The following is a 12,491-nucleotide window of genomic DNA, read 5'->3' as shown; positions in this document are numbered from 1 at the left end:
AGTTCTCAAAAAAGATGTCTGGCTGGCAGAGTAGCATCCCTGTAGGATTTATAATCCACCCTGGGAAAATAGGTTATGTAGAGAAGAGAGAATGATTCATTAAGATAACTGAGGCAATAAAAAGCAGTTCAGTGACTACATCAAATGTTGAGTGAGTAGACAAATCACACTGATGTAGTCTGGGGAAACCTCAGAACTCCTAATACTCTTTAAGGAAGTCTCCCAAAGAGTTCTTTTTGGTTTTACTAGAATTATAAAGCTTCCGAGTCCACCTCCACTAGAGCCAAGTGAGAGGCCCAACACCCAGTGCGCTTGTGGCTCATACTGAGAACAGGACCTTCTTTCTTCAGTAGCCATAAGAATTCATTAAAATCAATAAAAATAAAGGTGGGAGATTTTTTAAAGGAAGGAAAAAAACCCACCCTAATCTCAATTATTTTTGAAGTTAATATGTAGCTACATTGCCTTCGATAAACACTGAGTAGTTATCTTACACATACACTGTGTACACTGAAGTACCCGGGAATCCTCCTGGAAAATCAGTTAGGAGTGTCAAAGTAAGTATACGACATTCAATCCCACCCTGCTCCATACGCTGTACCTTGTGATTCAGAATATCATTCATCCTTCTGGTTGCCTCTGTTGTGTAAGATTCAGGAAAGCATTTCTTAGGGACAACACCATATTTTTCTAGAAGAAAACAAATTTGGCTGTTGAATAAGGTGAAAGTATACTTCAGCATTAGAAATCCTGGCAAAAACAGCTACTGCTTTTTAAAATAGGCCATATGTTGCTAGTCTAATCAGAAAACCTAACAACCTTATGCTTCATGTTATTAAACAGGTTATTCAACCTGAATATTTATCCATCTATCTTCGAATTAATTATATTCTTTTTAATCTATCATACTTTGTAAAGTACTCAGCATAATGAGGTTTTCCCAAAAGACAACAATTTTTTGAATGAGGACACTTTCAAGCAGTTGCAGTTTCAACGTGTTTATTGATTACATCAATGGACAAGAGATAAACTTTTTCACAGAAAGTTAGTTCTACTTAACACAATCTTTACTTCTTTAACCCAACCTTCACAGTACTTACCTCCTTACCTCTACCTTAAGAAAGGCACTTAATAAGTAAGAATGTGAGACAAAGGTTATTAGAGATAGCTGTATACTCTTTTGGGGACCATGTCTACTCTATATAACCACCAAAAAAATGGCCTATGCCTAACTATGGATCCTTGCTTGGTCATGCTGGGTTTCGGTTCCACCAAAGAAAGGTTCTTACCAACAATATTGACAAGCATATCCCATTGGCCACCATCATTTGCAGGATTCGTAAGTAAATACTGCACCAGCCTACCATCCTCAGGCTCCTTTTTCTGGGCTGTGTCCACAAAGGCATTTAAGAAGAAGTAACAGCGTTCAACCTAGAGTAAGAGAAGTCAAGTAAGATTAAAGGGAAAAAGAGCTAAATCTTTATTGGCATTACCAACGGAACAGGAGTCCTGGAACTAATGCAGACCCAAGAGAGTAGGAATTTTAAAACTAAAGCTGGTAATTAAGTATCAGAATCCGGCTTCAATATTTGAAGTCTTTTTTAAAAAAATCTGTCTGTGTATATTCCAATAGTTTATTCAGAACAATGCACTGTTTTATTCTGAAACAAAATCTGATATTTAGAATCTTCAGTCAATAAATATCTAATAGACACATATACACTTTGAAGATTAAAAAAAAGGAATAAAATTATCTACTATTTTTCAGACAAGTATTGTCCAGAGAAAGGGAATTAGGTCCTAAAAAGGCCAAATAACCTAAATAATGATGCTAAAGGGGAAATTATAAAACAAAATTAAAAATTTTAAATAAGTTAAGAAATAAGAAAGTAGCAGGGTTAAGTCAGTTATTATTTAACTACAAAAAGTAGGCACTTATCAACCAAAATCATTTCTGCCTCTGAAAAGTCAACTTTTGATACTTTGGAAATCAGAATAAATAGTGTCCCATCCATAATGGAAAGCGGACTATAACTAGAAAAGCAAGAAATGGAGAGTCCCTGCCAAGGTTGATACTGAAACAAAAAGATCTTGCAAGTCCCATACCTTGTCCCAGAAAAAGAGGTAAGACTGACTGAACTCAAATTCCTCAATATTTAATTTTCTCATGAATGGAAGTCTCATAACATTCAGACAAGAAAAGATCCAGCATCTCCCTGCAACAAGAAAACAAACCAAGAAATTATGACAAGTGTTCACATAGATTACACTGTTCCAACTATTTTCCTCAACACTGAATCCATGACAAGATCGTGGACAACTTAAGACTAAGTCAAAAAAGAGCAGAAAACTTTAAAAACAACAACAACAAAACAAGGTAGTAATTACTATTTGCAATATACATGCAAAGATTTAATATCCTTAATATATAAAAAACCTCTTTATATATCACATAAAGAATCCATAACTAATTACCTAAGAAAACTACATTAGAAAAAAAAATACTGCTAGAGAAACATGAGCAGAGATCATGAAGAGCAAATTTCATAGCCAAAAAAGATACAAATGGCAAAGAAACATTTTTTAAAGTTCATCATAAGACACCTGTTAAACAGGGAAACATTATTTTTTAATTGATAATGCCCGATATTGGCAAGGACTTTGGGAAACAGCATTATTATACACCCTGGATAGGAATATAAAAAGGCATTTTGTGTTACAAACTGGCCTATTGGTGGGAACTGAGTTCATTAGCACATCTGTTCAAGCTGCAACCAAAAGGCATATTTAAAAATAACATTTGATGACATTTTTAGGGAATTACACTGCATCTTTTCTATTCCGTACATTTGTACACGGCCCTCCCTCAGGGCAATATGAGGTATGAACATTTTTGTGTGGTCTGTTTTGTATCACCAACATGTATCTACAAGATATGGGGCTGCAATCACATAACTTCAGGACAGAATATAGTGAATTACATTCAAACAGATGACCATGAACAAGTCAGTCACTTTAGTGCTCAAATCACGTATATTAACAACCTGTCTCAAAACGGAGTCATCAAAACGAGTCACAGAGTAATGTTCTTGGACCTGCCTGTACCTGCGCCTGTTCTCTAAGAACTTAACTACAAGTTCTTTTGCTCCAAATCTTTGCTCCCCTGAGGCCATTCTTAGATAAGACACAATGGGAAGCTGTCAAGAAAGTCAGGGGAAGTGTGCAAGAAGTTTGCAGATCTTACCTGAGCTCTTCTGGTTGGTGACTGGCTTGCCTTCCTGATGCACCGCGTGCTGGAACACATGCTGAGCACCCTGGACCGTGGCCCTCTTCAGGCAGATGTCCAGCAGGTCGTGGGTGGTGCCAACATTCTGAGCCAGGACGAACTGAGGGTCAGAATTCAGTTTCTGAAGCAGAGCAGCTACCTTCTCCGTATTCAGCCCTGCTGAAAGACCAAACAAGATTACAAATCAAAGAGAGGCTGAGGAGAGCTGAACCAGGACTCCCACACTCCGGCTCTAACTTGGTAAGAGCATCCTGAGGTGACCAATTCAGCGGAGAAGCCCTTACTCGTGCCCTCCCCCACGATGCTGCCTCCCTCCGGGCCGCTCCTGCTCGCCCAGAAGGCTCCATCCTCGCCATCGCCCCGGGTCCCAGCCCCGGCCCTCCGCCGCCGCCGCCGGGCCTCGGGGGCGCAGCTGAGCCCCCAGAGGCACCCCGGCAGGGCCTCGGCGGGGAGGACCGGTGCCTCACCCGCGTCATTCATGGTGCCCACGCTGCCTGGGTTGGAGGACGGTAGTTTTCGGGGTCCTCAGGCCCGACCTGCCTCTCTCACCCCGAGCGCCGGAAAGAGGAAACCGGCTCGGTGGCGGCGGAGGGATGAAGCCGAGAGAAACGGGGTCCGCGGAGGGACAAAACTCCCCCCACGCGTTGCTGAGTCAGCGCCTTCAGGGCTGGCCCCGCCCGGGGGAGGGCCAAGGGGGCGGGCTCACTGACGCGCTCCGCCCGGCCGGAGCCCCGACCCGCCGCCGCCGCCCCCGCTCCCCACCGGCGCTGCCTGCGCGCCGCCCGCACGGTGCCCTCGGCCTCCGGCCGCCGCAGTTGCGCTTACTGGCTCCCGGGACGCCCTCCTGGCTCTGAGGGGGCGCCCCTCGGGGTTCCATGCTGGGCCCAGAGGCCGAATACTCTAGCATCGTGAAACTGACCTCGCTGAGCCTTCCAGAAGCCGAAAAGTGGCTCGAGGCGGTAGGGTGGGCCGGAGGACTTAAAAATTAAGCGCTGGTCTCAGGATGGGTTGACTTGTCACAAAAAATGAACCCAAAGACCCTTCTAGTAGGCAACCTTTGCTGACCAGTCACTGCACCTTCCAATGGCAACTTGTTGCTTGGATTCTAGTCAGAACCAAATTTTCGTGTTTGAGGGGAAATTCGAACCAGGCTCTTTCTCACTCCTCAGAATCTACCCCGGTTCTACAAATATACAACTGCTCATTTCAAGGAAACTACCCATTCTGGGCTTCATGGAGTCGGTGAGTGCCTCCTACCTACTAGACCAGCCTGCACTGTGGAGTTTAACTTAAGGGGAATGACAGAAGCCAGTCTTAGGCATCAGTACTGTTTTGCCCGGCCCTCTACAAAACCTGCAAATGAGCAGGGCCCCCTACCTAGGCTTTCAGGATAAGTCAGAGGTTTAACAAGAGGTTTGAGATGGTGAAGACTTTTTATATTGTTTTTCCTGCTCTTAAAATCTCAGACCTTAGCGAGATGTTGGGATGGGACCCACAGGTGATAAAACATATATAAATAGATCTGCCTACCACTGAAAAGCCGGACTTTGTTCCTCAGAACAGTGAGCCCTTCTGTGGAACCTTGAATCTAGCTTCTAGATTGAAAATAATCTCTGGTTAGGAGCTCTAATATCTGGGGGAAAAGTCTATACTCAGACACCAGTTAGTTATTTGAGAAGTCACTGTCCCTGTGGCCCTAGAGAGACCTTGCTAAAGTTTTGCAACATGATGTAGCAACTATCTCCTGCCCTGTTCTGAGATTCTTCTGATGTGTGAAGAAAAGAAACAGGCTGAAAATTATGCTGAGAGAAATCTTGGGCCCTTTTGCAAAATGATGTACGAGCATCCTGCCCAATTCAATTCATAAAATTTCATTCGATATCTACCATATAACAGACACTGGGAAAGCTACTGATGATATGGGGACCAACGAGCTTACATTTGCCCTTAAACACACCATGCAGTGGGAAAGATGCAAGATAACTTTTCGACAATCTATACAAACATGTCAGTAGAACTATAGAAACAGTGAGGAAGGAGCTGTTAATTAGGACTAGGGGTGCCTAAAAAAAGAGGTCTCAAGTGAGTATGGTGTTAATGAATGGACCATGGGATTTTACAAGGCAAAAAAACAGGAAGGGTATGGAAGACACCAGCAAAGGCAGCAAGGCATTAATGCACATGGCAAAAATCATGTTCAAGGCACTGTGCATCGTAGTCTCATGTGGTTAGGGGCAAGGAAGAACAGAGGCAGGGTATAGGACTGGAAAGGTAGGCTTGGACCAGGATACAAAGGGTTTTGTGTGCCATGCCTGGACTTTATCCTATCATTAATCAGAAGCCAAAATAGGTATTTTTTGTTTGTTTGCTTGCTTTTCAAAATAGGTTTTTAAACAAGGGAGCAATATGTGCAGTTCTGTGTTAAGAAAGAAAAACAACAGCAGTGCGGAGAGTGATTTGGAATGGAGAGATTCTGGACATAGAAAAACTAGTTAGAAGGCTAATATAGTAGTGCACTTGGGAAATGACAAAAACTTTAAACAAGGAAGAGGCACAGATAATCTGGAAGTTTTCACTTGAATGAGAGGATGGATGGTGGTGTCATTAACTAAGAGAAGGACATAGGAAAATAGGCATGTTTGAGAATATGTGAGTGAGTGGATAATTTAGTTAGGGCCTTGAAAAGTTTGGGGTACCCACAGGACACCCAGGAAGAGAAATCCAGGAGGCAGATGAAAAGATGTCTAGAATTATGTAAGTCATGTAGGTATTTGAACCATGAGTGTCAACAAGGTCATAGAGGGAAAGAGAATAAAGAAAAAAAAAAAAAAGATGAGGACCAAGAATTGTACCCTGGGCAGCAGCATTGTTCAAGTGCAAGGGTACCAAGTTAATTGGGGTAAATGTGGCCTGATGTTCAGCCCAAGCTCTGCTTGCCAAGCCACACACCCTGGCCCAGGTTACTACATGTTTCAAGGATGCCATGAGAGGTACCATCAACTCTGAAAATAGTGGCATTAATGAATGGGTGCAGACAGAGGAGCCAGCAGAAAAAGACAGGGGAAGACCTATAGAATTATGTCCTGGGATCCCAGGACATAAAGCAAGGAGAAGATGGTGATTGGGACTGCAAGCTTCAGAAAAATTTGGGAAGTGTGTCAAAGGTGACCTTAGAGAGAACAGCTTCAGTGAATGATGGAGTGGGCAGAAGCTACCACAATGCAGTAAGGTGAGAAGGAAGGAAATATCAGGGAAGCTCTTTGGGGAGAAAAGGAAAACTAAACTTGTGTCTACCTGGAGGATGAAAGGCAGGAACCAGTACAGATGAGAGATTAAGCGTATGCCAGAGAGGGTACAATTGCTGGAGTAAAAGCCTTGGGAAAGGGGAGGGGTGGAATCACCGGGGAAGGTGGAGAGGCCAGTTTTACAGCTACTGACACCCTTTTCATACCAATGCCTACATTTCCCCACCCCGTGCCCAGAGATTCCTATCATCCTTATTTTGCCAGGTCTCCTGCTCTGCCCTGATTGCCTGGGTGTCACCCTTGGTACCAGATTTCCACCCAGCAACTCACACCCATATACTCAGCCCCCGTGTGGGCCAAAGAAGAAGTGCAGAGGAAAACTGGTTTCCCAGTGTGTCTGCCCCGGATGACCTACCCAGGAAGACATTTCCTTAAGAATAGAATTCTTAGGACCTCCCCCTCTAACTCCATCCAGAAGAGATGTTGCTGAGCCCCTTGACAGCTTGTGGAGCAACCAGAAATAAAATTCTAGTTTGTAATCCACAATTTTAGAAGAGAATATCTTTATAAATCCTGTGAAGTGGCATCACCTGCCATTGCAAACATGCCTTCTGCCTGTTGCCTTTGGTGAAAGCAAACAGATCCTGTCTCAAGGCAAATTCTCCATCCTGTGATTTTTTTCACTTGCTGTCCATCAGTCTTTGGCATGTGTTGGCTAACTGCTTTTCCTTCATGGAAAGGACCAGATATTTATGTTGAATGGAAGTCTGGACAAGAATTTAACACGAATATTCTGCAAATTGATGAAACTTATTCACAAACTCTTGCCTCAGTTAACTCTGAGATTTGCTTTGGTCAGAAAGCCTCCTGTTATTCTGTTATTTCATTAGTCCTGATAGTGAACTTCAGAGGTCACACGTTGGTGTCCTGCTGGGTCAAATTCAGCAACTAGATGTATTGTTTTGCCTGCATAGTGTTTTTAAAGTTTTGGAGTCAGTATTTAGGATTGGGAAGTTTTGTATACAAATCTGGGTTACTAGCTTCTCTTGAAAATATTGTTATTTCCCCATGATGGTGATTTCTCCATCAAAAGTTAAACAAAAAATAGGTCAAGGAGCCCATATAATTTTCTTTATAGCTAGCTTGCTTCACTCATTTACATTGATAGCTTGTGGATAATTTAAATTTTCAACCCCTGATTTACAGTGACTGAGGTGGAGTTTGGGAGACTACCTCTTTCCTTCTATCCTCATCCCTACCCCAACCCCTCAAATTCCTGCTGCCTTTGGACGAGCAAAGCCAGAAGAAGATGATTCTGCTACTCAGGTTTAGATCCTGGATCCTGGGACTTGGAGTGGGGTGCCCAAAGGAGCCCAGATCCCTCACTACAATTTTCTTGCAGATGCTCCTGTATGAGTACAGGTCATTGGCAGTTTGGGGACGTCTACTTTTCCCGCTGTTCCTAAACTCCATGTAGGCATACTCCAACCCTTGTTTCCCCTCCTTCAGATTCAGATTTTAAGTGTTTTTGACATTTTCTATACACAGTATAAATTATGGCTTAAAAATGTTCAGTGTTCTGGAATAACATTGTTATATCGGCAATATTATTGCTACCTCTGGATGTGACATTTCTGCCACTCACTCACTGTTCTAGGTGCTGACGCTTCACAGAGCATTCCAGGCAGAGGAAACAGCATATACACAGGCAAAGAGACTAAGTAGACCTGAGTAAGATTCAGGAATAATGAGAAAGTCTGGTCAAGTTTTGTAAGTATTTGAATTATGAAAATTTGAAGTAGTTCATTATAAATTTTGAATAGCACCTTCTTATAAGCACAAAATTTGAAGCAATAGGAAGCCTTTACAAGGTTTAACATTTGTCAGAAATTGCATACTTTCAAAGCTGGTGGTGAATTAGAAACTGTGTATGCTATTGCCACATGGCGGAGCCATTTTTGCTGGTAATTGTATCTTCCCTTCATTAAATTTACATTTATAGCTAAGTAATCTTGCTAAATGCTATTGCTAAAAAATCTTGAATTATGGATGTTTTAAATTTTGTGTAAAGGTTTCAGGAATGTATCCTTTGCATGAAATTCGACTGGGCTAGAATTTGGTGTGGCAAGGGTGGAAAGTAAATGGTAGGAAGAAAGAAGACATACAGGAGATGAAAAATGAGGTTGAGATTATTTATAGATGGTAGAGTGCTTTGAAGGCCATGCATGCTTTGTTCATGGGGATATTACTATATCCACAAAATCCCCCCATGGACAGTGAGAATGGGAGGGAGTCATAAAAAAGCAGTAGGTTGGCACTATATGTCTTCCAAATATTTATTATATTTCCCTCCCTCTTTCATTCTGTCTCTCTCTCTCTCTCATTCACTTATTTAGTAGCTAACTGAATTCCTGAGGTTTGGCAGCCATGGTACTACAATACCAAATGAAATACAGAGATGAATAAGATATTGGTGTCTGACTTACAAGGAGCTTCTTCAATCTAGTGGGGAAAATTAAAAAAAAACAATTTTTTTGCATTTTTGACTAACGCAAAAAATATTCAGTGAGCACTTACTATGTGTCAGGCACTGTAGCAGATACAGAGATACACAGGAAAGGCAGACAGAAAAGGTTCCTGTCCCCTGGTGCTTATGTTCTAGTGGAGGAGACAGATAACAAACAGGTGCGGATAACTGCAACAGTGATAGATAAAGCAGATAAAGCGGCGTGATGAGATAGAGACTAGCCAGGAGTAGTGGTGGCATAAAAAGTCCCTCTGAATTGCTGACCATTTGGGCTGAGACTGAATGGCAATAAAGATCTGGCCACGTGTGGATCTGTGGCAGAAAGTTGCAAGGAGAGGAGTAAGTGGTTCAGAATAGGAACCAGCAGGCCCAACAAGGTCATAAAGAACCTAGCTTCTTGCTGGCACTGGGATCTGCCACCCACAGTGTTACCACATCCTTGGACTTGTTCCTTCAAGTCCAATGGCCAAAAAAGGCTGACTTTTTCTCACTCCCTCCTAAGAGTAAAGATCGTCTTTCCCAGAAGCTTTAAGCAAATATCTCTGTGAATTTTATTATCCAGATGAGGTCATATGCCTTTTCCTGAAGCAGTCCTTGGCTAGGGGAATGAGATTACTTTTATATCAATAAATCAGGCCTATCCCTAGCACAGTAGTCAGTTTCCCCAATGCATGGCTTATCCTGAGTGTGGGAAGGATGGAATGCATGCTGGGAGTCAACCCCAGTGTTCACTACACCATAGAAAGGAGTTGAGATTTTATTCTAAGTGCAATGAGAAGCCATTGTAGAGTTTTATGGAGTGAAGGGACATGATCTGATTTGTGTTTTTAAGGACACATTGAAGATATCTGCAACACATTTAATTAGGAAAAAAACATTTAAAAATGTATAGAGAACTCCTATTATCAGTAGGAAAAAGACAAATAACCCAAAAGAAAAACTGGAAAAAAGAGAAACAGGCATTTCACACAAAAGAAAGAATAAATGGCAAATAAGCAATAATGATGGAAATGCATGATAAAATTGTAATATGGTGTCACTTTATCTCTAGATATCTCTAGGCAAAAATTTTATAGTCAGACTTCAAAAGGTACTGTTGGCAATTCCTACATACTGCTTGTGGGAGTATAAATCAATATTACCATTTGGAAAACGTTTGTCAATATTTGTAAAGTTGAAGATGCACGTACTCTATGGCCCAGCAACTTTGTTCTTGGGTATATATTCCAAAGCTACTCTATCCAATATGATGGCCACTATCCACTCATGGCTATTTAAATTTAAATTAATTAAAATTAAATAAAATTTAAAATGTATTTAGTCAGTTGTAATAGTCACATTCCAAGTGCTCAGTAAAACATGTAGCTGCCATATTAGAGAACGTAGATCTAGAACTCTTTCATCATCACAATAAGTTCCATTGGACATTCCTGCTCTAGAGAAATCCTTGCGTACGTGCACTAGGAGTCATAGTCAAGTCTGTTTATGTGAGTGTTGCTGGTGATTGCATAGAACCTGGAAAAAATCCAATAGCTCATCAACAGCAGTGTGTGCATAAGTTGTAGATTGTGACATACAATGGAATACTACACAGAAGATGAAGGTCAACGTGGGTGAATTTCTGAAACATAATGTTTAGCACAAGAAGCAAATTGCAAAGCACATGACTTGGAGCCATTTTTTAAAAGTTTGAAAACAAATAACATTAAGCAACGCATTTTTTAGAGATACACACATACATGGTAAAATAATTTTTTTAAAACAAGGGATTAAACACCAAATTCAAGGTAGTGTTTGTCTTTGGGAAAGAGAGACAGTCTGTTTCAAGGGTTATTGGCAGTATTGTATTTCTTAAACTTGTGGTGGGTACATTAGTGTTCATTTTATTTGTTATACTTGATTTTATATATTTTCTATGTTTTTGTATATGTGAAATATTTCTTCTTAAAAAAATCACTTTAGCTGCAGTGTAAATGGTGGACTGAAGAGAGATGGCAATGTAAGCAGGAGACCTGTTAGGAGACTATAATTTGTCCAGGCAAAAGGTGAGTGGTGACCTGGATCAGGAAGACATCAGTGGAGATGAAAAGAAGTGGATGAATATGGTGTATATTTTGGAGGTGAATCACCGTAACCCTAAGCCTAAACCTAACCATTATGCTTCTGTAGAGGTTTGCATGGTGTAATGTGGAGCAGGGAAGAGGAATAAATAAATCAGACTGGAAGCTTTAGGGATAGCTCCTTGGAAGAGAAGACAGAACATCTGAATTTGGGGCTAGTTGGAGTCTGTTAAATAACAATAACTGAGGAAAGGCATTCTACTTGGAGGTGGATCCAAGAATGCAAAGAACCTAAGGCAGCAAGTCTCTGGGAACTGAAGACACTGAAAGCAGCTGGAATGAAAGATACCACAGGGGTCAAACATGGAGAGACAACTGTGCCCACTAAAGGGCTGAGACCTTATTCTGGGAAATGCAGCGAAATTGCCCCTATTTTTCTTTTCATTTGCAGAGAGAAGGGAAGATCCTTGTGCAAAACAAAGTAAGGCACTGAAATAACGCTGTGAAGATCTAACCAGAAAGAGGCCCTAGCTGGGCTATTCTGGAAATGCTTCTCTTTGTAATTTTATAAAATGATCACTCATGATCACCAAATTGTGGAATTACAGACAGATTGAAATGAAGATGAAAGGAAAAGAAGGGTTCATGGAAGAGAAAAATAATCAAAATAAAAAATGAGAAATTGGACCAGAGAGAATATAATAATTAAACACCATCGGTGACCATAGATCCTGGTTTCCTTTTGGGAATGTTGTTAGACTCGTTTTCCTTAATGCTGCAATGAACAGAACCAGGGCTTTCTTTAATTCTTTTGTCCCTGAACTACATTCTTTACTATCTTAAACAAATATTTAAGTGTAATAATTATGACATTCTTGTGCTCTTTTCAGAGGTGTTTCTTAAGCTATAGCATAAAAATCTTAGAAATAAAGTCAACATGCAGGAGCTGGTGATTCAAATCCACCTTCTCTAATTCATATTCTTTATAATGTTTTCTCATCAGATTTTCATTTGTGCATTTCATTTTATTATTCTTTCACTTCATTTTTTTCTTCTTTGTTCCAAGAAGAATAATTCATCAGATAAAAGTCAAACTGAATACATTCACAGGGCAAATAAAAAACTAAAAAAAGATAATATACATCTCACCCTGAAAGTAGATGAAAAAATTGTTCTTTCTTTTTAGGACTGAAAAAAGAAAAGAATAGATTGTTTAAAAGCCCTCTGTTAGAAAGTTTGGTTTCTTATGTTAAATAAGAAAAGCAGCATGGAGTTAAGAAAAGAGGCCAAGGTTTGAAGTCTGTTAGACATGGTTTTAAATCTCAACTTCTATTTATAGGTGTAAACAGTCATTTAATCTGAATCTCAGTTTC

General features: G+C 40.8%; 1 protein-coding gene and 1 long non-coding RNA gene across 3 annotated transcripts in view; one reads left to right on the top strand and one right to left on the bottom strand.

Moving 5' to 3' along the window:
- BLMH (bleomycin hydrolase) overlaps positions 1-3,920 on the bottom strand; it is a 34,717-nt gene extending 30,797 nt beyond the window's left edge. Inside the window, exons 1-5 of one of the 2 annotated variants that reach the window (XM_072939104.1) lie at positions 3,754-3,920; positions 3,245-3,445; positions 2,107-2,216; positions 1,290-1,431; positions 602-690 (exon numbers count right to left, since the gene is read on the bottom strand). In XM_072939104.1, the coding sequence (XP_072795205.1) occupies positions 602-690; positions 1,290-1,431; positions 2,107-2,216; positions 3,245-3,445; positions 3,754-3,766 (555 nt within the window). In that variant the 5' untranslated portion in view covers positions 3,767-3,920. The remainder of the gene's footprint in view (positions 1-601; positions 691-1,289; positions 1,432-2,106; positions 2,217-3,244; positions 3,446-3,753) is intronic. The other variant, XM_072939105.1, reaches the window with a different exon arrangement.
- A 305-nt stretch (positions 3,921-4,225) lies between these two features.
- Positions 4,226-12,005, top strand: LOC140686154 (uncharacterized). The gene is made up of 3 exons (XR_012059719.1): positions 4,226-4,528; positions 8,189-8,301; positions 11,021-12,005. It is a non-coding gene; the product is annotated as an uncharacterized lncRNA (long non-coding RNA).
- Positions 12,006-12,491: the final 486 nt, after the last annotated feature.

Source organism: Vicugna pacos, chromosome 16 (genome assembly GCF_048564905.1).
Source record: "Vicugna pacos chromosome 16, VicPac4, whole genome shotgun sequence".
Classification (NCBI taxonomy): domain Eukaryota; kingdom Metazoa; phylum Chordata; class Mammalia; order Artiodactyla; family Camelidae; genus Vicugna; species Vicugna pacos.
The sequence above is the reverse complement of the archived record's forward strand: the minus strand, read 5'-3'. Positions and strand labels throughout refer to the sequence as shown.